This window comes from Telopea speciosissima, chromosome 8, assembly GCF_018873765.1.
Source record: "Telopea speciosissima isolate NSW1024214 ecotype Mountain lineage chromosome 8, Tspe_v1, whole genome shotgun sequence".
Taxonomy (NCBI): domain Eukaryota; kingdom Viridiplantae; phylum Streptophyta; class Magnoliopsida; order Proteales; family Proteaceae; genus Telopea; species Telopea speciosissima.
This window is the reverse complement of record NC_057923.1, coordinates 50,771,885-50,798,554: the sequence shown is the minus strand read 5'-3', so window position 1 is coordinate 50,798,554 and position 26,670 is coordinate 50,771,885. Positions and strand designations below refer to the sequence as shown.

At 38.5% G+C, this 26,670-nt stretch overlaps 1 protein-coding gene across 2 annotated transcripts in view; it reads right to left on the bottom strand.

Annotated features, from left to right (window-relative positions):
* Positions 1-691: 691 nt before the first annotated feature.
* LOC122671231 (protein SCO1 homolog 1, mitochondrial-like) overlaps positions 692-26,670 on the bottom strand; it is a 31,856-nt gene continuing 5,877 nt past the window's right edge. The window contains exons 2-8 of one of the 2 annotated variants that reach the window (XM_043868343.1): positions 25,118-25,299; positions 24,818-25,000; positions 23,105-23,195; positions 14,170-14,382; positions 5,858-5,947; positions 5,597-5,729; positions 692-872 (exon numbers count right to left, since the gene is read on the bottom strand). In XM_043868343.1, coding sequence (XP_043724278.1) covers positions 764-872; positions 5,597-5,729; positions 5,858-5,947; positions 14,170-14,382; positions 23,105-23,195; positions 24,818-25,000; positions 25,118-25,279 — 981 coding nt within the window. In that variant the 5' untranslated portion in view covers positions 25,280-25,299 and the 3' untranslated portion in view covers positions 692-763. Of the gene's footprint in view, positions 873-5,596; positions 5,730-5,857; positions 5,948-14,169; positions 14,383-23,104; positions 23,196-24,817; positions 25,001-25,117; positions 25,316-26,670 lie in introns of those variants that run through there. The other variant, XM_043868342.1, reaches the window with a different exon arrangement.

The following is a 26,670-nucleotide window of genomic DNA, read 5'->3' as shown; positions in this document are numbered from 1 at the left end:
CTAAGAAATCTGCTACACGGTTACTCTCTCTAGAGGAGATAAAACACATTAACCTGAAGAGAATCAATACCAACAACTCCATAACGAACAAGATCTCATCGAGACAAAATGCACAACTGTTTTTGAGTCACAACTGACATGACAATTCATGTGACCCAAATTAACACAAATACGGAACTTGAAGATGCTTTTTCTTCATGCAAGAACAGGAAGAAATTTACAAGTGGAAAAGGTGTAAAGGAAGATAGCTGCTGTAATGGCCCCCAAAGTGCTTGGTCGAATTAAGGGTTCTTTTTTTTGGCTTCTCCAATGGTCCCTTTTTTCCACCCATATACATCTCCATAGAAACTGCAAGTGGCTCAAGAGTCGATATGTTAGATTGGTTACGTATGCTACTGTTTCCCGACTTCCAACGGATGAATTCAGACGAAATACAATAAATTAATACCTCAATTCCGGGAGCAAAAATGTGATGTTAAAGGAGAACATATGGGAATAAATTCTCGAATCAATTTCCTGTTGAGAGTAAAAATGATGTCCTTAAATCACTCTTGATAGAAAATTTCAGAAATGAATATGACCCAAAAATTAAATGAAAGGTAATGAATGGCGTCTCCGTTGTCAAGAGGAGAAAGAGGGGGCGGGGGGGTTGAACCTTTATCTCATATAACCTGAAGCCTACTAAGCAGAAATGATCACTGTAGGCATACTAATAAGAAACAAAGAAAAACAGCATTCTGCAAAAGAGGGTGTAGTAATCCTCTTATTTCTTATGTTCCTTTAGCTCCTTTATCACACCTTCAGTCAGTTGATCCACATCATAGTTCTTCCCAAAAAATTTTACGAACTCCATATCAGGGCTCATGAGGTACCTGAAAGTAAAATGCATAGATATTGGCACACTTCAGTTTGACATGGTTCTAAGAATGACATATTATGATTCTTAATCTCCTAAATGTAACAAACACCAAACGGTTCAAAATATTATTTATGTTTTACATAAAGCAGAAAGAGAATTTTATTAATCTTCAGAATGTGAAAAAATATCCTTTAAAAGTGATAGCAGTTGAAGACATAATCAGAAGCTTCACATCATCCCCTCCCATATTATGGCTCCAAAATCCTCTCAAAAGATCCAAAATCAGTTCCAGTGACGTTTTATTCGAAACCCTTGCCTGGGTTTGCCCAAGTTAAGGGTTGAGGCATACCTGGATATATTATGGACACCCCTCCTTTTGATCGATAATGCTCCCATGTACAAAGAGAAGTATAAATATATATTTTTTGCTAATGAGAGTGTCAAGACCTTCAGCCCCAACTAGTCCCCTGGGCACATGCATACACCCCTACACACACACTGGGTCAGCACCAGATCCTATGAGAACCATAGAAGCTGTGGGGTGGCCCAAAGGGTGTAAAGGGAGTCGAACTCAGGACACATGTTGATTTAGGTACGCTCCCTTGCCAACAGAGCTAAATGGTTCGGTCATAAGTTCAATATAATGAAATAAGAACCTCTGATGAAAAGCCTAATAGATTACCCATGACAAGTTTCTTCAGACTGCACATGCATCCAAAAATTTGGAATTTAACTTGTTCTTAGGCCACACGGCCCACACCCAATGACAAAATGTACCCAACATGACCATTCTGTGATTTAGAATCCGTCATTCCCTATTGTATTAATCAAACGTACATGTAAACATAACTGAGGATAATGCTTTTTGCGACATATGTGGTGTGTGTGCCATACTAGCTGGACAAAAGTTATATAAACAGACTCTGCTAATTGATTCAAATCAGCAGCTGAAATCCAATGAAAGATCAACTATGGGCACAACAGTCAAGTTCAAAACTACCAGGTAGGGAAGATAATAGCTTGGGTTATACAGGGGGCCAGCCTCAGGATACTCCTCTCCTGTTGCTCAGGGATTTATGGTCTGTGACCGATAAAGGGGTGGACTTGCCAATTTGGTATGAAAAAAATTAGCAGTCCCCACCCAACCTAATAAAATTGATAACATGTTAGGCACATAAGCATAGAGCAATATTTAATAAGGTGGTATGACCCAGCCCATACTGAATCTGTTCTATTTCAAATGTCTCCCAAGAAATCACCCCACGCCAATAACAACCTGTCCCTAAAGTACCTCCACGCATGGGCCCTATGATCTGACAATATTTCTTTTATAAACAGGCTGCTTGATGGTTATCTTGGGATTAAAACATGGGCTAATATTAACCCAGATATGGGCCCAAGTATGGGCCTGCACAGGAGCCAAATCAATGGACAGATTATACCTTGGTTTGACCTGCCTATAATTAAACCCATGCGAGTTCACTAAGGGCCTGTTTGGAGTGGTCTTCCCCCATAGATCTACATCATAAAGCCTTGGAGGGTGGTGATGCCCAACCGCAGGCCATAGATGGTGATACCTATTGGTCATATTTTTTTCTTCTTTCTCCATTCCCTTTTGTGTTTTCTTACTCTATCATACATTGTTCCAGCAGCATTCCAGCAACCAAATTCCTACTGTGCTAGACGACTGCTAACCTTCTTCTTTGTTCTTACTTAATTTCTAACACTGCAATTAAGTTCTTTCATATTCTGTTAGTTTCTTCCCTGCACTGTTTGTGTCTGTTACCTACTGTTGGACAGCAACAGAGCTTAAACTTCAGCCAATAGATTCTAAAAATCTGACCATCAGTGGTCATGGGTTCAAGTCAGGAAACAGCCTCTCCGCGAAGCGGGGGTAAGGATGTAGCGGGAGCCTCATAAACTGGGTACACCTTTTTTTTTTTTTTTTTTTTTTAATAACTCCCCTCCATCCCTACTCCATTTGGCTTAAACCTTGTGTCCATCCAATGGCTGGTTAATGAGTTATGTTAGTTTTTCCGACTAACTAATTTACTGTTTTTGTGACTTTCTATTTTCTGTCCACATCAGTTTCTCTCCATCCGTCCGTCAACTTCCTTTGATATTTTTACAACTTAAGCACCCCCATAGGTTCTCTAGGATATATTAATTTCACGGTTTTCACCTTCGTCAAGTTCTTTGTTTGAGAGTTCTATTCATTCAAAGTTTCTGCAGTGTTTTGGATTACAGTATTTCTGTTTCTATAGGTGTGTTAGTGTTGACTTGTTTCAGCCTACCATACTTCCAGCACAAACCCTCGTCACCTTTTACAAATAATAAAATCACCAACCATATCACACACCCTACCATATCTAACCGTAACAAACTATAACCCATAACATATAAGTTCAAAACCATAAAGACAACATAACAAGAACTATGGAAAATAAAAAATGGAAGTGGCAGTGGCGATTGCAATTGGTCAGCTTCAGGCCTAGGTTTTGGTAAGCCTGAACTCAAACCAATAGAGGGTCCAGGGTTTTTAGTATTAGCAGATAGGTCTAATCATGTTTGGCAAAATAACAACTATTAGAAGTGCTCATGTATCTATGTAACCTGAGATTAATAATTAAGACCAAAAACTGACTCATCCGGAGGTTCCTAAATTTGGACTTCAGCTTATTTGATCGTGCGAATAAAACACATGATCAATGAATGCATGACACTGATGTTTTAGAAACTCCAACTGAAGTTAGTTTTATCAAAATTTTGTCTGCCTAATAAATAAGCTGATGTAGCCTAGGTGAAATAATTTCCACTTAGGACCAGTTCTGTCTAAGGGTTGGCCGAATGGGCAGACTAGGGTTATTAGGGCAAAATTTAGGGTTAGGGCTAAGTAATGACAAGGGGGTTTATAGGGTTTTAAAAGGCAGGTTTCAGAGGTCTTAATGGTATAAAGATATTAGGGTTTGGAGATGTTTTGAATTTCTGCAATTTTGGGCAGAATCGGGTCACAGGCTTTAGGGTTTAATGGAGTGAAGAGATGAAGGGGTTAGAGTGGGAATTATAGGCTAGGGCTGAGGTCGAGTGTGGGGAATGATGTAGGGAAGGTGGGCTGAGAATAGGGTTTGAAGGTGATGACTAGATCTGGAATTATAATGGAGTCCTAGTTGAAGTAGGAGTTGCAGGTTTAATGGGGTTGAGGGTTGAATGGATAAGTTGCAGGGTTAATGTGCAGGAGCAGCAACAGCTTGAAGATTGAAGAAGACCTCCTGACCTTCACAGTGCAAGGAGTCGTAGGAGAACCCACCCTTTAACCACCTTGAGCCCACAAGGATGCAGGCTCGCAGATGGAGCAGAGGCAGCAGCTCGATGGCAGCAATCTCAGATCTGAAACATAGTTTTTTTAATGCAATAATAAGTCAGGGAGCCTGCCCATGATTTCTTCTATTTATAATAAAAGGGTGGGGGGGGGGGCAAAAGGCCTTACAAAGATATGTAGATTTGAACTAGGAGTCCTAGTTCTAAATCCTAAAACCAATCCTAATCAGATTAGGAGTAGTGACTTCCCTTAACCTGAATCCTAATAAAAACAATATAAAAACAGTAGACTCATACTCTAACTAGGAGTACAAGTTTAACAAACAAATAAACAAAAAACATCATCCCTCTAAAATCGTGGAGGGGAATAAAAGACTGTTTTAACCCTAATAAAAACTAAATATATAAAATAAGGCTCCAACGAAAATCAAAGGCTGCTCTTCTTCTTCCTGCGTGAACTTGGATCTGCATCATAAGCTCTAGAAAATAGCAACAGAAAAAAAAAATCTGGATATACCTAATGGCATGAGAAAACAGCCTTACCTGTTGGAGAGAGATCAAAGGAAGATAAAGAAGAAAGGAACAGAATATTTTTTCATTTTTATTGGACCCATATTTACAGTATCTTCATATTCATTGTCTTAGCCAACATTTTTATGATGTAAGTTGGCACAATGAATCATATTTTGCCACTTAAATCCAAAGAAATAAATAGAAGAACAACAGTTGGCATAGCAGGTTCAAACTGGTATACCTGAATGGCCAACTAAATTGACCTGGTTCATACCTCCTAGCTGGTTCAACTTCCGGTTCAGGTTTTAACACATTGTAAGTTTGTAACTAGCATCTGGATTCCCTAATGCAATATCATCCTGCATCAAAAGGTTCCTACTCTCGCCCATAAAAATATGATTCTGATAATGTGATTACTTCTCAGCACAAGTCATATTACTCTATAAAATCCATGCTCTATCTTTAGCAAATCTGTATCCTATTTTAACTTTCAATTCTATTCATGAAGGATTAGTTATCAGAATATTTTCTAGTAAATCAACAGAAGGTAAGGGAAAATCATGAAGCAAAGTCAAAAAACATAAAGAAAAAACATATCAAATTATAAAGCTGAAATGGACTTCATGAATCATATAGCCCATTTAAAACCATCCTTTGATGCTTTCTACAAAACTGACAGTTTGATAATGCGAAATAGTGCAAATCAGCACCCACACTAATGACCGAAAATTGGTCCAGGCAAAATGTATTCACTTTATATGGCATGATTACTTATTAAATAAAAATGCACATTACAATAAAAGTGGAATCTTTCCATAGAAAATATGAAATTACAAGACAAGGAAAGAGATATGAGACAAATACACTAAATTAATAGAAATCTCAGTCAAGAAAGATAATACGTACATAATTATAGAATGATCAACTAGGTAATCTGAGCCTTCCTCTTCAGTCTTCATATAATAAACTCGATAAGCACGAGCGACTTTCCTTATCTCATCAGCATTACCAGTTAACCCAATCAAATTCGGGTGAAACTCTGCAACAGAGAAGAAAATCTAAGAAACCTGATTCAATGGTACAACCTCATCCATGGTACCACACAACCCAGAACGTGGAATGTCATTCAAGTAGGTCTATACAATGCACATCAGGCTCAGGAAGCACCTTTGACATATTCATGTACTTGCTCAACAGTGTCCCTCTCAGGATCGACTGAGATGAAAACAGGAACAACTTCAATCCCTGCTTTTTCCTCTGAAAGAAAGAAAAAACTCAGGGTTTCATCAATAGAGCTACTAAGATATTTAATAGGGATAAAAGTATTATTAGAAGTCTTCAACAAACAAAAAATATTATTGGAACCTTAAATGATTAATGTTGCAATTATTTATAATAAATACAACACGAAAGACCATTTGAATAACACACTCAACTATTTAGTAATTTATTGATGCAATAGTGGTCAACACTTGTCAGTTTTCCTACATCTATCTTACACATTTGTGTGGCACTAGTCATGAGTAATTCTATTAAGTTGGTGATGGCATAGACCCCTAACCCCAAAGGAAAAAATAAGTGTCGGCAAATCCTTCAGAAAACAAAAACCATCATCATAGTTGAACAGGAATAGTTACATAAAAAATCATTCAACAGTGTAAGACACACTGTTGAACCCCACATTGTCATGGAACATAGTCGTCAAGGCGACGCCTAGGCGTCCAAGCACTTTGATTGACTTGGACGCCTAGGATGCCTTGCCCGCCTACTTGGTGTCGCCTTGAATTTTTACCCTCTCCGTCGCCTTGGATCGCCTATCCGCCGCGACAACTATGATGGTCGCGTTGGGCGCCATGGCAGTGTCGCTTTGTTTTTTAACCCTCTAAAACGCCATGGTCGCCTTCCTGCCTTGATAACTATGAATGGAAGGCTATGCTGACTACTGAAATGGTGGTTTGTACTATTGCATTTTTTGTAGTTTTGAGTGAGGCTTTGTAGCATTCAAAGGCTCCATTCTTTTATGGGTTGTATTACATTTTAATTCAAATAACTGAAGTATTTCAATTGAATGTAATCAATTGATTTAAATCAAACTGATTAAAATAATTTGCTTCCTGCCATGACCAAAATCAGAGCTAAAATAAAAATTGTGATTCATCGGTTCATTTTTTATGTTTGGTCTTTAATGATACTCATGAATTAGTTACAGATGCTGCTAATAGTATACTCTCACAATCTGGCTTGGTTTTTTCCTTTTTTCTTTAGTGATCGATGATGGTTTTTGTTAACTATATGTACCGTGGGGTACATTGAGTTGTAACTGGATAGGGGGAATCCTTCCTCTATTAAGATTTGGCGTCTTGGAGTCCTAGTTTGTTAGGGTTGGTCTCTAAGTTGGTCTTTGAGTTGTTTCTGTCTTTTATCTTTGATTCCTATTACAAATAGGATTCTATTGTTATGTACTCTGTTGATTTTAAATAAACACTTTGGGGAGGGGGAGGGGGGGGGGGAGGGGGGGGGGGGGAGGACTGCTAAGTGTCGACTTTACTTCTCTAGACAGTCCCCATTTCTCTCCTATCTCTTCTTAAGTGTCGACTTTACTTCTCTAGATAGTCCCCATTTCTCTCCTATCACTTGTTCTTCAGATTTTGTTTAGTTTTATCTTTCGTTACATGGTATCAGAGCAGTAACTAAGTACCTGATTCTCTCCGAAATTTCCGTTTTGAGAGTCATTTTTTGGGTTTCAGATTTGAAGAAGGAACCCTAGTTCATAGAATAAGAACTAGGGATTCATATTGTTTCGATGAAGATTGTGTATGAATATCATATCTGCTACTGCTGATCGATTCCTCTATTGCTGAAGCTCTATTGCTGGAGCTCTATTTCTGCCAAGCTACCTCTATTGCTGATTTCTGGATTCTTGGTTGAATACGAAGGGTTTTTTTCTCGGTTGCTGAAACTGAATCGATTTCTGATTTGTTTGCTGCTATCTTACCGCTGCTCTTATTTGCAAATCCTAGGACTGATTTTTCTATTTCATGAAGTTCTCCCCAAATCGTGATGCTATCTATTGTTGCTGGAGTTATCGATTGCTGCTAGGGTTGAAGATGGAAGTTAACGAAGAAATTACGCCATGTTTGAGTAACCGCTACTGCCCTTCCGTGATGCTCCCGCAAGCTTCCCCTTTCGCTGCTGTCTCTCGGCTGGTTGTGTGACTGTCAAGAGGGAGACAGTCACAATACCTTCTCCTAATTTTCTGGCCATATAACCCCCTGTTTAGGCCTGTGGCGTTCTTGTTAGCTGCTGGTTATTGGCCCTTTTTGCTGGAACTGTTACAAGCCTATTGTGGCATTCTTGTTAACTACTGGTGGTCGTGGACATGGCTCAAGTGTTCCTGGTCGTGATTGAGATCGAGGTTCAGGTGGAGGGAGCGGATGTCCTGCAAGTGCTCAAGGAAGCCAGCAGTCTAATCAGCCTTTACGCCAGCCATAGTTGTCAAGGCAGCGCCCAAGTTACCGCCTTGGCATCCAAGCACCTTGACAACTAGAGTCGCCTTGATCACCTTGTTGGTGTCACCTTGCATCCAGACACCCTCCAACACCTTGGGTCACCTAGACACTGTGACAACTATGACGCCAATGTTCTCATTGTGGTAAGTCCAATCATACTGTTGATTAGAGTAGGGAAAAGTATGGAAAACCTGAGTAGGCACAACAGTTGGCCAATTCCATAGTAACTGATGGGTGTTCTAATGTGATGTCATCTAATGATACCAACTCTGCCTCTACATCTGGAGCTATTTCATCAGACTTTGTGTCTAGAGCATAGTTGTCATGGCGCCGCCATGGCGTCATGGCGCTGGAGAAGTGTGTATATCGACCGCCGATATGGTTGAGGTACAAATATCAACCGATATGGCCTCCATGGCGTCGCAATGGATGCCATACCACGAAATATGGCCATATCGGTCGATATTTGTGCTTCAGTGTATAAAACTTAGGTTTAAAAAAAAATAAATTTAAACCATTTAAGAGCTTAAATGCTTTTTCCTTAATGTGTATTGCAGGTGTAACTTGAAAATGTCCATTGGAGGTGTAACTTTTCAAGTTACACCTGCAACACACATTAACATAAAAAATTAAAAACAGTAAATCATAGGAACAATAAGTCTATTGTGCTTTCTTCATTCCATACAATTGGTCATCCTTCCTGGTGATTCTAGCTAATGGTTCTCTCCTCGGGTTTTCGGTCATGGTGTGGTGTGTCCCACTTCGTCCTTTTTTGGCTTTAAAACGTTTCCTACTGATTGTAGTTTTTTTTTTTAAGGAATAAAAAAGGGTGTACCTAGTGCACGAGGCTCCCGCCAATGCAGAGTCTGGGGAGGGTTGTAATGTGCGTATTTTAGGAGTATTACACCCAATTTCCGATTTTCTTTGAGAATTTTATCACAACACCATTGGCCATAAATAGTGTTGCTAATTTGATTTTTAACTTGTTTTTTAGCTTTAACCTCGAGGTAGTGTTCTATTATAATTCTCAAGACAGTTAATTCTCAATCCTAGAGTATCTACTTTATCAATTTTTCTAGAAATTCAGAATAACCTTTTATACATAATTCATCCCATAGGCTTGAGAGTTATGAAAAAAATTGTTGCATCCAAAAAGTTTACTTCGACTGGTCTTGTAGATAGTGATATTTTTGGAAAAGCTTAGAAAATTCTTCAAATTGGCAAACATTACATAGCCCCAGGTTTGAAGAATATCTTCTAAGCTTTTAAAATCTGCAAGTAAAGAAGCTTTCTGCTTTTTACCTGCTTCAGACTGTTCCCAGCCTTTAAGCCATTGCAACATATTGCCCTGAAGCGTTGCTGCAATATAGTCTAAAAATCGTTCTTTAGACCAAGTACTCATATAATTGGTGATTAGGACAGATGAAGACTGTGCCCAATCATCAATTGTTTGTTTATAGTCTTTAAACGAAACGTTCTTAAGATCTAAATAATTCCCATGTTGTGCAATGGGCTGCCTATTCAAATCATCTCTTCTTTGACAAATTGGAAAAGGCTTCTTTTTCTTTAGAATTAGGGGTTGTGGAGGTAGATGGTCTATCTTCTCCTACTAATATTTCTTTTAGATGACTATCCTGTCTGGAATCATCATCACTACTCGGACTGATGTCTTCTTGGCTAGAAGCATCGCCACTAAATATCTAAACCACTTCACTTTCTTCTTCTAATTGTCTATCAGAGAAGTTCTTTCGTGGTTTCCACATCTTCTTCAGACTGGCCATTTGAAGAGTCATCAGAAAATCTTTCAATATTATAGCCAAAATAATTCAGAATTTCTTCATTTTGTAATAGGTGCCATAGATCTTTCTGATCCAAGACATTTCTATCATCCACAAATAGCTCATGATTTTTATACATATTTCACCAATATTCAATTAACTCAGCAATATTGTCATATTCAACTTTATTGAACCTTTCTGTCTAAAGGGTCAATAACTCTTTCGTTTGAAGGTTTAGTAATTCACCATAATTATTGCCATAACATAATCTATTATTGTGACTATTTAAAGAAATATCTTTCAAAGCAAAAAATGACATCATGCAATTGATTTTTTTGTTTCATCTTTTAAATCTATGTTAACTATACTACCTAATTGAACCAACTCATCTAATTTATCTAATCTTATATCCATAACATCTAATTTAGACTCTAGATAATTATGATTGATTTTTTTATTTGTATCTAATTTTCTAATCCATGAATGTACTAAACCACAAACTGCATTTATACTATTACTAATATAGGATAACAATCTTCCCTAAAAGTTTTTTGTCAATTGAATGCCAAAAGTTGGGTTTTCCCTCTCGAAATGTGGGTTGATTTCCGCTTTCTTTGCTGGTTTGTTTTCTGATTGAAAGTTAAGGAAGAAGACAACTTTTCTTCCCCAATTCCATGACTCCTTTTGCCTTTTACTTTATACTTAAGTTTTTCCATAATGCCCTATCCTTTACTTCTTATTCTCTCATGTCCCTTAGCAAACTTCTACTACCTACTTTGCCCTAATTAAATAAATCTTAAATACCTTTATGTCCCTTTTCTTTTATCTATCCAAGAGCCCTTGAAAATTCTGATTATTTACAGTCTTGCTACTCCCTCTTGCAACCCCAGCATATTTACGGTATTGCCATTCCTTTCAATTGTGGAACCGTACTTTATTAAGATGGACCCATAAGCGATCCAAACCAGATTTTCGAACCCCGGATCAGCATCATAAAGTCTGTGTAGAAAAGGTTATATAAAAGAAAGGATATAATAGGCTATAGTGTACAATAGCAACCTAGGGGCCGACGTAATGTAGAAGGGGTTCAGCTAAAAACCACTCTACAATAGGATCGTTATATAACCATATCAGTTGGCTACAGAAAACATAACAGCAACAGAAGCGGACAAAATAAGACTGAAATTAACCAAAAAATAACCAGCAGCAGATTTAGCAACTCAGAAAATCAGATGGAGCTGGGGAACCAATCAATGGTAGGTACTATTGGTTGAATGAACCTTCAAAATCTCAGCCACAACTGATGGCTAGATGCTGAGATATCAACAGATCTCAGAATTAGAAGGTTAAGTTCAGATTTAGAAACTCACATATAATCAAACCTGACCATTGGATTGGACTCAATTTACCATCAAAGGAAAGGTTCATTGAGGATACTTCAGCCTCCAAATATCATCAACTGACGGGTGGATCTGGAGATCAGATAGGACAGCAGTGTTGATCGAGTAGGGATGGGAGGAGAAGATAGAAGAAGGGGGTAGTGGAATGGCTTTCTTAGTCTGGGTCTCTCACCCACAGCTATCCCAGCTGTTGAACAGGGGTTTTACTCCCATAATCGAGTGCAAGAATGCCTCAAAACTTCATTCATTAATTCTGTGTCAATCAATTAAAATAGCAGCCTTTATATAGACTCAGTCTAGGCTACAAAAATAGAAAGTAAAACTTAGGATCTATATGGTAACCTTCCAAAAAATGGATTCTGGTGTTTTTCCTGATTCTGGGGGCAGAATTGAAACAGATTATGTATGGCTTTCTGTGATTTTTTGAAACGGACCGGGAGATATAATAGATTCTAGCAAGCTTTTGAGAAACACCAAAATGGTGTTTTTCTCACATTTTAGAATTGATTCTACCAAATTTTTGGTGAAAAAAACGTGGACTTAAGTGAATCAGGGGCATTGATGGAATTTATCATCAAAACATAACAAAACCTAAAACCGGGCCCATCTTCTCTACTCGACCTCTGCAACTCTCAAGCTGAAGCTCCAACTCGCCACCAACGCTGGTAAAGAGCTCAGTAAGACATCGGCCCCAAGGTCGCTCCTCCTTCCCTCGCTTTCTTCTTCTTTTTCGCTCTCCCTAGAAACCCAAACAAGGAACCCAAAGGAAGGAAAAAATGGCACACTCCTCTTTTCCTGGTTTCGATCTTCCTCCTCTTTGTGGTTCTCTCATCAGCAATTTCCTCTCAAAACCCTAATACTAAGTTGTCGCCGGCATATGACCAGTTGATGAAGTATGGGTTCCCTGTTGGACTGCTTCTGACTAACGTCTTTGATTACACACTCAATCAGACCTCCGGTGATTTCACTGTGAAACTTGGCGATCACTGTAAAATTACCCTTCCTCCGAACAACTACCTTGCTACCTACTCAAAGAAGATTATGGTGAAGCTCGTTGACGGTCGGATCGCAGAGCTCGATGGGATCCGTGTTCGTGCTTTCTTCAAGTGGTTGTCTATCACAGGGATACGGTCCAGCAGTGAGGACTTGGTGTTTGAGGTTGGAATGGTCACCGCCAAGTACCCAATCTTTGGATAGTGGTTTCTGGACTACCAGAAGGGTTCAATGAGATTGATTTCCTAGCTGTTGCAGTCATTTTGCTGATTTCTCTCTGTATCTGTTACAAGTATAATTAATTAATTCGTTGTTGTGCGAAGAGAATGAGATGCGTTTGATAATTTTATTTTTGTTGCTTACTCTTTGTATAGGCATTCTCTGTTTCAGAAAACTTCAACTCTGTTAGTTTGAAATTGACATTGTTCTCGGACTTGGATTTCCTGAAACTATTGGGTATAGGAAGAGGGGGGGGTTCGTCGATTTTTTGTCTAACTGGGATTTGGGTTTTTTCAGTCTTGTTCTTTTTCATCTGTTTAATTGTTGTTCATCTGTTTTCTATTTCCCCGTACGAAGAAGAGCTCGGTATTGAACATGATGCTGACAATGATCCACATAATGTTCATTGCATTCATCATAGTGGTTGGGTTCTGCTAACTCAATTTTTTGTCTTTTTCTTTTAATTTGATGCACATGTTCCCAATCTTTGATTAAAAATGTTATTTTGATTGAGATGTGAGGTCTGTAAGAATTGTATTCTTGTTTGATTTGATCGTGTTCCTTGTATGTTCTATGCCTAAATGCGGTTTTAGTGTTCATCCCATGTGCTCTCTCTCATGCCTAAATGCGGTTTTAGCGTTCTATGCCTAAATGCGGTTTTTGCCTCAAGGAAGACATTCACCTCAATGAACAAGATGAGGTATCTCAGATCCTTCTTGAGAACTTCAAATGTATGGATGGCCATCCATAGATGTTTTTGTTTCTCTATAATAGCAAAAACAATTTTTTACCATACAACATTTGTTGGTACAGAATTACTCCAAAAATCCAGAAACAGAAAAAATCCATTCTGACTCGGAACCCATTTTTTGAAACAGAATGGTTGCCATACATACCCTTAGCAACTGTTTGGAAAATAGAAACTAATGAAAATAGTAAATAATGGAAATAGAAACTGAATGAAATTAGAAACTACTAAAGGCTTTATAACTCAGCTTTATAAACATACAAAGTTAATCAAATTAGAAATTACCTAATATAAACTGAGAATAGAAACTAAACTATGGCAGCATTAGGATAGAATCTTCCTCCACTTGATGGGCCCACAACATCTTCTAAAAAATTCTCACCAAGGCAAAATAAGGGGCTATGACACTGTTTATGTGAACAGTAACATGAACAGTGTTTTGACCTCTTTTCTTCATACTTCGACCTACATCACAAAGTCAAACTACCCTTTTTTTTTTTATCTAATGGTTTGAATATGCATAATTGTCCTTAAATAGGCTTGTCCTGAAGTTTCAGGGCAAAATCCAACTGTTTGATAATGAAATGGGCATTTCAATTTCTTGGCCAAAAGAAATGTGCAAAATTTCAACTGAAATTTCAACATTTCGTGAAATGTTTCGGTTTTGACTAGGGTCGAAACTGAAATTTTGGACCTTGACATGGTCCACCTGAGATCCTCTACAGAAAAAGAGAAACCCCAGCCACCATCCAAACAATCCCAATACATTTATTTAACAAAAAGTATTCATTTGCATTATCTATCAGTAAGCAAGAAAGTGTAAGCAACTTACTTATCTTGTCAATTGCAGTAGCCAACTTTTGAAGCTCATCTGGACAAATATCAGGGCAGTGTGTGAAACCAAAATATACCAAGGTCCATTTCCCCAAAAAATCTTTATCAGTGACACATTTTCCATCTTGATTAACGAGGTTGAATGGTCCACCAATAGCTGCTTTTCCAACAGATGGTCCTTGTTTCACTGCAGTTGAAGCATCATTTATTTCTGCGAGACAAGAAAAGAAGTTACAAGGATAGAACAAATCAGGATAAAATCAAAAAGTGTCTTGCATTCACAGATATTGCACATCACAAATGGACATTTACATTCACGAGGCAAATGATACACGATTCCTCTACATGATTTTTTATTTTAAATTCATTAATTTTATCACACACAACAAGGACACAAACTAAGAGGACACAGACATCGAAGCATTATAACCTGGGAGGCCAACTCAAAGACACTAATTTAATCATGCAAGACAGCTATCCACTCCTCTTCGTAGCGTTCAGACAAAATGAGCTAAGGTGTGGGCATCTTTATTATTGACTCTACTGACAGAATGGAACTCACAACACTTAAATAAGGATTTAAGGTCTCTTATGCCCATTAATATTTTCAAACAAAGACCATGACTGAGGGAAGGTTGAGATCAGCCAAGAATTTACAAATATTAATTACCAAAATCAGCAGCCAAGTGACTCTGAGGCAGTTTGAAAGCAAATGAGTTCAGCAGCAAAAGCTGGCAAGACACGAACAGTTTTTTTTTTTTTTTGGGGGGGGGGGGGAGATTGGGGGGGTTGGGTGGGTGGGAAGAGATTACCTCAACAAAGCAGAATGGCCCATCTTCCTTGTAAAGCAATAATTTTCCTAGACGATGGTTAGGGGAGATTTAAAAAAGGGCGTACCCAGCGCACAAGGCTCCTGCCACTGCGGGGTCTGGGGAGGGTCATAATGTACGCAGCCTTACCCCTGCTTTTGCAGAGAGGCTGTTTCCAGACTCAAACCCGTGACCACTTGGTCACAATGGAGCAACCTTACCGTTGCACCAAGGCCCGCCCTCTAGTTAGGGGAGATTACATAAAAACATTATGCCGAGAGTAAAACCCATAGTAGCAAACCTCCCTTACAAGAGCAAGAATTTTCCTTCAGATGTTGTATGTGTTCATAAGAATCAACATGTGTTTCTACTTTTTGTATTCAGTTGTTATCCTAGCAAAGATGAAAACCCATATAGAAGCTTAGCTGTTGTTTTGGCATGCCCTTTTCATGAGAGTTAGCACCTCCTATTCCAGCTTTCCTCCACTCTCACCATCTACATCAAAGTGACCTACATTTTATCTCCTTGCAAAAGATTGGCAATTTATATAATTACCATTTACCTCCTAGGAGTGGCCATACGTAATGATATGCTGACCAATTGCAAAATATTCAAATATTTAATAGTGGCAGTATAACAATGGCCAGAGTAGGACTTTTAAGAGATGAAAGTTTAGAATGAAGAATATAAAATTCCTTTTGTTAAAGACTCTAGAGGATTTCCCCAACACCCCCCCCCCCCAACCCCCACCGTCCAAAGAAAAATGAGAGGGCACTTCACCTTTTCCTTCACCATAGCCGCCAATGTGAAGCAAGGGTGAGTTGTGCCTGCAACGTGTTCAGCAATAACTAAAATATTTTTGAACCAATGGACAATGCATTACGTTGCTTAACCCCCACCACCCCCTTTTTCTTCCTCTTCTTGCTCTCTTCTTTTGGTCCCTATACTAACAAAAAGCTTCAGAATTACAGTTATTGCGGCACATATAGAGCTTCTTTAATCCAGAACCTCTGAGTTTAAATTGTGGGATCAAAACACTTTTTCTTCCAGTCTTTTTCCAGTGCGTGAAGGAAGTAAAACTCATACCAAAAACGGAGAAGAGATGGTATTGATGGAGAAGCAATTCGGAGATCTTGAGAGGCTTTCCAGCCTTTACATGCATGTGATGACTTTTGTTGAGGCAAAGGATGTAGTGAGTACAATCTTTGGATATTAATGGTTTTCATGTTTTGGTGATTACATATTATTTGTGTATGAAAAAACTATAATGTTCTTCCTAGTGCTTTAATGAGTATACAAGTTCCAAGCTTTGAGAAGTGTGTCCTTGAGCCCAAGCATTAAACTGCAAGATTTCAAGCTGCTCAAGAGACTGTGTCATGGATTGGTAGAGTTCAAATTGGAAGATCAAGTCAAACCATCCATGAGGATACAAGCAACTCGAGCCAGAAATGAAGATTTATTTTAAGTTGCTTGAATGCATCCTAGGTGTTTTATTTCATCTTGTAATAACTAGATGATCCTAGGATGTAATGATCCCAAGTTCTCAAGCTCAGCCAATCACCTATCGACTTAATTTGGAACAGTTGAGATACATGGCGCATAGTGTAGACTGACTAAGTCAAATTGGACCTACATCTATCATGAATCTTGACTTAGCCTTATGGTAACCTGAATGGACCTTATTTTGGTTCATTTGGCAAGGTATGAGAACCTTCTAGCAAATATGTCCAAGACTCCAAGTGATGTGCTCAAAAAGTGAAAAAAGTTATTTACTACACTAGCGGCCAATCAGCTCTAAGTAGAGCAGACAACAGGAACATGATCCGCTGTTGGTTATCAAGAGCACCCTTATGTAGACAGATGCAAGGTCGATCGACCGACATATCATCCGAACAATTTCCAAGAGGTATTCTTCGCAGTCTACATGGTGGCGAACAACCGACTCTGTGAAGTGGTTGACCGAAGTTCAAAAAATAGATATATTTGAAACAATAACGGCTAGTTTTTTTACTATTGGAATATGGTCTATAAATAGTAGAAAGGCTTGAGTTTCAATAAGCGACTTTGGGAAACTACGTTGAAACTCTGTCGGGCCAACATCGTGAAACCGCCTATGTGCTTCAACTTGCAAATCTAATGAGCTATTGAGCAAAAGAGGTTGAGATTCAAAAAGCTTGAACTTGGAAATCATATCAGCCATTGAGCAAAGGGGATTGACACGTGCTAAAACTACCTATAAAGAAGTAACTTGTGTTTTGGCCTTTGAGCCAAGGATTTAAGTCTCGGTATCGGGTATCGTATCGGTCAGCGATTTTAAGAGACGTATCGTATCGTGATCGCGATCGGAGATACGATCGATCGGTGCGTAAACGCATGAAAATGATCAAAATACACATGAAAATACACTTTTGGATACAAAAACAATATAAACAAGCAATTTGTGTCATATATCATGCATATTTACTAAGAATTGTGAATAATCAATAACCGAGACAAGGCAGACTTTGAAATTGTTATAAAAGATTAAATGATGAAATTCTTTACATATAGAGTCACTCTATTGCCATGAAGAATGTCGAGGTGCATCAAAGTCATGTCCGTAGGGTCTTTAACAATAGGAGAGACTAGGATGATGTTGTGTCTTGTCCAACATAAGCACAATCTGAGCCTACAAAATACTCGATGGTAGTGACTCTCCCACTCATAGTAGAATCGTGTGTCGCTGCGGGTGGCTAATGTCACGACAAAGACTAGGTTGTGCTTGTGCTTGATTCTCTCCGTATCCATAACTTCCATACCCTACGAAGCCTCATGTCCATAGCCTGAAGAAGAACTCCGATGCATAATGCCCATGGCCGATGAAGCACCGAGATAATCGAACTAATGCTAAGTGACTCCATGCCACTCATAAGCACATCACTATCATATGGATTGTGGGAGCGCTTGGAAGACTTGCCCTTATGCGGCTTCCGCGAGTAAGTCTTATGGCCGCAGGCTCAAGACCATGATCCATATCTTGGGTAGTATGTGTGTATCCCGCCTCACATGTGAATCGAACCCCAAGACGATGTTGTGAAGCCTCGGGCCACCACCACTACCTCCAAAGACCACCACTACCTCCAAGCACCACGGCCACCACCACCACCACCACCACTACCATCATCATCATCGCTCATCATCATCATCATCATCATCATCGCCAGCGGAACAAAACCACCACCACCATCACCATCACCATCACCATCACCATCACCATCACCATCGCGTCTTCATCCTCATCATCAACATGTTGTTGAGTTCCTCCATCTGAGATGACCGACCTCGTCCTCCCGACTAAACCTTCTTGAGCTACTTTCATTTTCTTCAACATTAGGAGACGAGGATCTTGTGATAGTGGTGTGTTGCATCCTCATCCATCCGTTGAATGATGCTCTCTATCACTGGATCAGGTTTGGTTGTCGGTGATCCTCACTTAATTGATCCATCACCAATACCTTATCGGTATCTTCTATCCATGCTCTAACTTGGATCTTCATCGTCAAGTAGGTGGTTGATGTCGATTGGGTTGACATCTACATCATCTCCTTCTCTTTCCAATCTAAATATTTAAGCTTGACTTATGTTGTAATGGACATACACTAGCTTCTCAACTTTGAATAAGCGAGACGATTCCGGGGTTTGGTGTGTATTAACCGAATGTACTCGATTACGTTCACCACCAGCTAGAGGATGCCGTCAGGGGATAATACTCGAATTGCAATTCGGGTTAAGTGTGAGCACTAGTACCCCCATAATTGAGCCACCAATCAGTGCACAATAATAAATGAAATATTAAAAGATAAAACCTTAAAACAAATTTTAAATGATATAATAAATTAGGTAAACCTAACTTACTGGCGTTGTGTGCTCTAGCATGGATAGCCATTCTATCAAGAAACCACGAGTGGCCTCCGAAAATACTTAGCCTAGAGGTATTAAAAAATATATATATTAGTTCCACTTCCACCAATCACTCTATTCTTGGTTTCAATCATTTATACAACTAATTTAGTTCTAACATCATCCATGGCAAGTGTGCCTTCGCTACATCCGCTCCATTCTCTTCACAACATTCCTTAGGGCACGTAATAGATCCGGTCTACACCTATATCATTGGAGTATTGGATATCCGGATTCAAATAATATCTTGCTATGGTTTGTAATGGATGGTTAGAAACCTAGAAATTCTAATAATAAATAAATAAATAGTAACTTACTAACTACTAAGTGTTTAAAATGAAACCAAAGTCATATACTTATAAGATTACCTGATGAACATCTTGAACCAACATATTTTCCCATCGATCGGATATAATCTTCAACTACTTCTGTTTGATGTTGGATTATTCTCATGTATTTTCTCTTCACACATCCCATGGCATCTACCATCTTACCCGGTCTGCTCTTTATCCCCATCAACCTCTCGAAGCGCATAAAAGAGTGGCATCATAACATTATAAAGTCGGCCCATTGCAGCCCAAAAATTTGAGGAGGTAACAAGATCTTGAACAAATCTCCCAATTTCGGACCTTGCATAATTGCTAGTCAACCACTCATAGAGGTGAACATCAGTGAGTGTCCCATGCTTTGGAAATGAGGCTATCAATTGCAATGTAATTTGTTGCAAATCTTGTTGTTGCAGCCTCACTAAATCCTCATCAATGCCAAAACCCAACTATGGTTGTAAATAAAGTTGGTGATTTTCCTTGCATTACCAACCAATTTTGGACCTTGGGCAATTCTCCTATGTCCTTAAACATCAAATCTATGCAATGAGCTGCACATGGTGTCCAAAATAAATGTTGCCTCTTTAACATAAGCAATCGACCAGCTTTCTTGAAATTTGTTGCATTGTGATTTACTACTTGACAACATTTTCTTCTCCTATGTCCTCCACAACTTCATCCATTAACTTGCACAAGTAGTTGGCATCTTTGATTTCACTAGATGATCATTGACCGACTTGGGAAGATCGTCCTTCCATCGCAGTAGATAAAAAAATTGATGATGGATAATCTTGTTGGTCCACTCCATCCATCGCACATGATGGTCACTCCATATAGTGGCCACTTCTCCTTGAACCTCTCTACATACTCATGCACCTCTTGGACAATATCATCCAAGTAAGGCCCAAGCAATCTCATGAGGTGTGGGTGGCTTAACATTTTTCCCACACCACAATCTCCTTTACCATGGCCTTGAAGTGGGATCTTTGGCCTTATGTGGTGGAATCATGAAGCGTGGAACCATCCGGAGATTGCTTGCCTATCTTTTTACTAAGTGTTTTGGGTTGAAAGTTTTCTTCAATCCTCTGCTGGCTAGCATCCTCGCTTCTATGTAGACATTAGGATCCATGTCTCGATATCCGGGCTCTTCTTTCTCTTACCCTTACCACTCTTTGTAAACCGATCAAACATCCCTTCACATCGGTTGCTCTACTAAGGCCAACAGTTTACCCTTACTTAGAGATGGACGACAAGAGGAGCCAACACCAATATCTACAGGGGCCTGGTCGAGTTGATTGACTTCTAATCAATTGCTCAGCCTCTCCATTGTTGCTCTTTAGCTTCATGTCTTGATTGTTTCATCGCCAATGCCAACTCTAGGTCCTCCTCTGCTTCCATATCCGATCCTTCATAATCTTCAAAATCTTCCATCAAATTTTTCACCAATGCATCAACATCATCATGTGCTTGCTTGGATTTTTTTGGAATCTCTAAGGTGTTTTTGCATTGCCTGCTTAACTCTACAGGGCACTACGTATACTTGGAAACATTTCCATATCCTCCGCCATGCTCTCTTTTGCGAGTTACCCCACCTCCAAGATGTTGGGTGTCACGAAGTTGCATGCTATGCAATCTATTATTGTTTATTTTGGTACAATAAGACCACCCAATGTCTTGTTGTCGCGCATCGTCCTAAATACCAAACAAAAGTAGATAACTATATAAGATATATATTAAACAATATTCAAATCCACACATCAATAATTTATTATTTATACAACTATACAAGTATAGACACACATTATGATGCATGTCATGCATTGCATCATCTTCTTTTATTTACTACCTAGCAAAGTTGCCATAAACAATATTTAAACATTTTTATATTTTCTACAACTAGTTACACATTATTTAATTTTTTAAATAATTAAAAAAATGACATAATGTACTACATATATGAATCTAAGTCTTTGATTCTATTTCAGCCAATTATACATTTTATCAAACTATAATGAAAAGAGTATAGATGGAAAAATCAGATTTTTACATTTTTTAAGTATTTTATAAATTCAGAAAATACCCAAAAAAAAAATAAATACAGATTTTAGGGTAAATGTATAATCTTCTTGGGATGTCATACATCTATACATAATGTACTCCATATCTTATAAACATTACCATTTGTTTTAAAGTTCAGAAGAAGAAAAAAAAAAATTTCATTTTAAAGAAGGAATTTTCGGTTTTGGGTAAAAATGGTCAAAGAAACATGGATTTGAAACCAAATCTTTGTAAATGCATACAAAGAATGCAATTTCTATGTTTGTTTAACATATTCTCTTTGATTCATACCAAAAAACATACCAATAATCAAAGATTAAAGCAAAAGATTCAAGTTTTTTAAAAAACTTACCTAACCCTTCAAGAACAGCTTTTGAATTCGAATGTAGGCTGTTAGATCCACCAAATGATGTGATTTCAGCTCCTCTAAGTTCGTTTTTGGCAAAGAATTGAAAGCCCTCAAGAAATCTTACCCAAAAAGCAAGTTTAAATGTGTTTTTGGAAGGGTTTCTCAAAGTCGGAAGACCTTTTTCCTACTGGACTGCTAGAAATCGAGTTTTGGGTGAAAATGATGAAATGGCCATGTGTTTTTTAAGTTAACGATACATACCGGGATGTATCGAGTCGTCTCGATATGTATCGGTATGTATCGGTCGATACATATCGATACATATCGAGACGACTCGATACGTCTCGATACATATCGCTTTTTAAATATAATAAAATAAATTTTTAAAAAACTCTACAGTGTATCGATCGTATCAATCGTATCGTATCATATCGGCACGTCTCGGTCAATACGTCTCGAATCAAGAGACATTTACATTTTAAAAAAAAAAAGATACGTCTGCCTGTGATCGTATCGACCACGACCGATAGACGACGTATCGGCCGATACGATACGGACCGAGACTTAAATCCTTGCTTTGAGCCATTATGAATCACTTTTAACTGATCATGTTGATGAAGGGTATTGAGGCCTTGACCCTTGATTGAGTGTTTCTCCTACTTTGCAAGGAAAGTGTGTTGAATGTTTCTCCTACTCTGCAAGGAGAGTGTGTATAGGTGCCATTCTCACCTTTATAAGGAAATCTGTGTGCGGGTGTTTCTCCTACCATGCAAAGATATTGTGTTAGTGGAATTACAAGCCGGCGAGGGCTTTGGGAGTGGATATAGGACGGTATTGAGATTGTGCCGAACCACTATAAATCTTGTGTGTGCTGTCTCTTTTTCTCTTCATCTCCATTGTTTATTTTATTGTGGTTATTAACAACAATTGGAAATTTGAGATAGCTTTCTGCAAAGGGTTTCAAAAGAAATTTTGAAGTTGGGATTTTATTTCACACTTCCGAATTCAAACCCCCCCCCCCCCCTTCTTAGGTTGCCTATATGGTCCTACAATTTTAACAGGCCTAAAATCTCCAATCTTTGGGGCTAAGAAGAATGGTTCAGAATCTGCTCAAAGCGAAAGAAATTAGAGGAAGAATTCTTTAAGATTGAAAGCAATCAAAACAAATCAAAAGAGAGAAATTACAGGTTCATGTGGATTTATGTCACACCTTATAAAAAGCATTAAAGGTGGTGAAAGAACTATGCAGTCTTCAATAGAATTCCGTTATAGAAGAAATGACATAGCACATCCAAAAATACATTTCCATCTCTCATTCCAAAAAAAAAGCAGGCTTATAAAATGAAATTCTTGTTTGTAAATCAACAAAATTCTAAGATGCCATTATATGATGTTTATACACTGTCAAAGACTTGAGATACTCTAATACTCCTACTCACCATAGTAATCTACCTTCAATATGTCGTTTTTTCTCCTTGTCATAATAAATGATCAGTCCTGCTCCAGTTGTCACCAGCAAAAGAAAACTCAACCAAGAAATAGGCTGCAAGGGAAATGATAACAGAGAGCAATGAGGAAAGATTTGAATAAGGACCAATTAAACAACCATAACAACTTCCATCCACTAGGAAAATGAAACTCAGTTAAAGAATTGTATCATTAAATTAAACAGATATTTTACTGTACAAAACATAGAAAACATATTAAGATATTGATGTAATAGATAAAGCCACATCAACAAAACCTCCCTGCATCATGTCAACAGCTCTAAAGATGGACTCCTCTAGACATGAAAAATTATTCTCGTCTCTGATTGGGATCACATGGACAATACCCCCTTTAATTGCTAGAGAAATAGTCATCTATAGATTAATGAAACCCATCTATATGGATCTCATACTCTGCCAGATACAACAATTCTGTTCATCGATTGATGTTGGAAAAAAACATATGGAATGCAATTTTAGAAAAATTTCATTAAGATTGATGACCAAGATGCCTTAGATGACAATTGTTATCATCTTGGTTCAATCACCTAAAAGAGGAGAGATGAGAGGGGCTTGTTGCCTATAGACTTAAAGCAGGTGAATGAAACAGAAAAGGCGGTTCCAGGTTGCGATGAGATCAATGAATACCATAAAAACTGAAAGATAAATAAATATGATAAACTGTATGACAAGCCATTTGTTCTGAGGCATAATGCTGGCCAAATAAACAACAAAGGCATACAATAAGGGTAGTTGAGATGCAGATGTTACAATGAACATATAAAAAGGTTATTTTGAAGATTTTCATGAAACAATAGTAGAGGAAGATTTGGCAATTATGATAGCATCAGTAGGGTCCAACACAGAGTGCCCGTGGAGATTTCCTCTGGTTTCACAGGTGCACTACTTGTTCAGCAGGAAGTCAATGTCTGCAAATGATATGGCAGATCAGCTCACTAAGCAAAATGTTGGAAGACCATTTACCAGAGTAGCATTGCTTTTGTTTCTGTTTCATTTTACATGTTGGGGTTATCACTGCTATGTGATGTTTGTTATGGCAGTGGCCACTTTTTATGGATTCAGTAAAATCTCCATTGGTGCTTATTATTTAAAAAAATGACATAATGAGCACAGTAAATAAATGAAAATCAATTTGTTGTGGATGTTAAGATTTAAGAAAAATGAGTAGCAAGAAGGGAAATGATAAAGTAACAAATAGACGTTTTCAAAGGGGTTTTAGTACAGCCCCAAGTACCAACTGATGCCAATAAAGGGAAAGGTAAACTGGTGAAGTAAAACGGTTGCCTCATGTACAACAAATACCAGTTGCTACCCCTATGCCGCCATGCTAGGAATGATACGCTGCAAGATGAAGACATCAAAAGGACGAGGGGAAAGCCGATGACCTCAATGGATGTAGTGAGGACAGATAGAAAGAAGAGAGATAAATACTTGTGATTTTATGGAAGATGGAAAGCAATGGCGGGACAAGATTAATCTAACCAGCCTCAAATAATCAGGAAAAGGCCTGGTTGATTACCTAAAACTCTCATGTTTCAGCTCAACAGACAAAATTTCACTCACTGAAGCTAACATCTTCATTTACCACCCAAAAAAAAAAAAAAAAAACTAACATCATCGTTAATATAACAGAAACATGGATAGTAACGATATTTACCCCGCCTCTAACAGGTTTGCCAGCCTCACCAGACTCGCGCGAATCCTCCGACTTCTCCCCTTGCTCAGAAGTACTCTCTTCAGGCTTCTTGGTTGCTTGATTTTCAGAAATAACATTACTGGCAACACATAGTTGTCTGTGGAATACCGTGGAAAAGCGGGAACCACAAACTAAACCATTAAACTGCAAAATAATGTTTTAAAAGCACGTAAAGAAAGAGAAATCATTCATTTTGTCAGATTCAAAAGACGAATTGATCACCAGAAATCATAGAAATGATAGATAGATAGAATCACGGACCGATTGAAATGCGGGATCGGATTCGATTTGGAGAATATCAGGAACTTCATGGAAGAGTTGAACAGAAGGAGAAGATAATTTCGTTAGCTTCCAACGATGCTGAGCATAGTTTAAGAGGTTGCGATGAATGCATCGAAAGTATGTGTTTCTGACGGACGCCATGGCAGAGCTCTCACAAGTCCCTCTGCTCAGTTGCTTCAGGAATTTAAGGGTTTAAGAGTTAAGAGAAAGACTCAAAAGTCGAAGGGTAACCGGACCGGAGGTGTGACATTGACAAACCAATGGCTCTTTTTAACCCGTCTTCTGCCTTTAAGTAGGGATGTAAACGGATTGGATTCGGCTCGGATAGTGTTATATCCGTATCCGCATCCAATTAGCTTTTGAACGGATTCGAATAATGTTAAAGGATACGGATCAGATATTTTATCCATTTACATTTAAATAACTAAATATAGCTTTTTAGATAGATATAGCCTATTCATATCCGCATCCGTTTAGTTTTCGGACGGATTCAACTAGTGCTAAACGGATATGGACACGAATACGGAAACGGATTTCGGCTATTCATTTCCTCTCCTACCTTTAAGGGCGAATAATAACTCCCTAGAAGGCTACAAGGCAAGGAATGGATAAGTATCTGTTGCCCGACGACGGATCATACCCGGTTAGTGTGGATGGTGAAATGGCTACTCGGCGTTCAAGTTTCTCAACAGACGCATTGTCGCCGCCCTATGGTACTAATGTACTATAGATTTAAAAATCGGATGCGACTCATGTGAGTTTATATTCGATGGTGAATGTACTTGATTTTGTAGGGAAAATTTCGTAGACAACCCCTATAAGTATATCAAATATCACGGACACCCTCTACTTCATGATTTTATTTCAACTTAGTCCACTCCATTGAGTCTCTACAGTCAAGTGACTGTTAACTCTTTTTAAATGATGAAATTACCCTTTACCACAATGTGAACTCCCCATAATACCCTTAAGTTAAAATCCCTTATTCAATCTTCATTGTCTTCGTTAGGAAGAAGGAAGAAGGCGTTGAAGAGGTCTGCGCACCGACCTCTTAGACACCATCTTCAAATCCTATCTCCAGATCAACGGTTGTTCATCCCCCTCTCCAAGTTCCAAACTTTCCTCACTTCATCACGCTCTGTCTACTCTCCTGCCCCTCACTAGCTTCCACTCTATTTCTCCAACGGGAATTGCCCTCAATGCAGGGTTATGTTACTGAGGGAAATTAGAGAATCAACTCCCGTCCTTGGATTCTGCAACATTCGTGAGGTGAGATCACCAGCTCCTTTCCCTTTGTTTTCGAAACTCTTAAAGAGTCGTGCAAGTGTTCGGCGTTAGGGATTCAAGAATTTCTCATCTAAAAGAAGTTTGCTCCAAGTTTCAGGATTGTGGGATTCACCGGTGTTTGTTGGTTTGCCTAGAGGGTTCGTGTCCTTCTTGGCGGTAGAATTCGAAGACAATATTCCCTGCTCTTCCATTGCTGTTGATTCCATCACTCGTTTCGCAACGGTAGCTATTTTTCCATTTTCTTC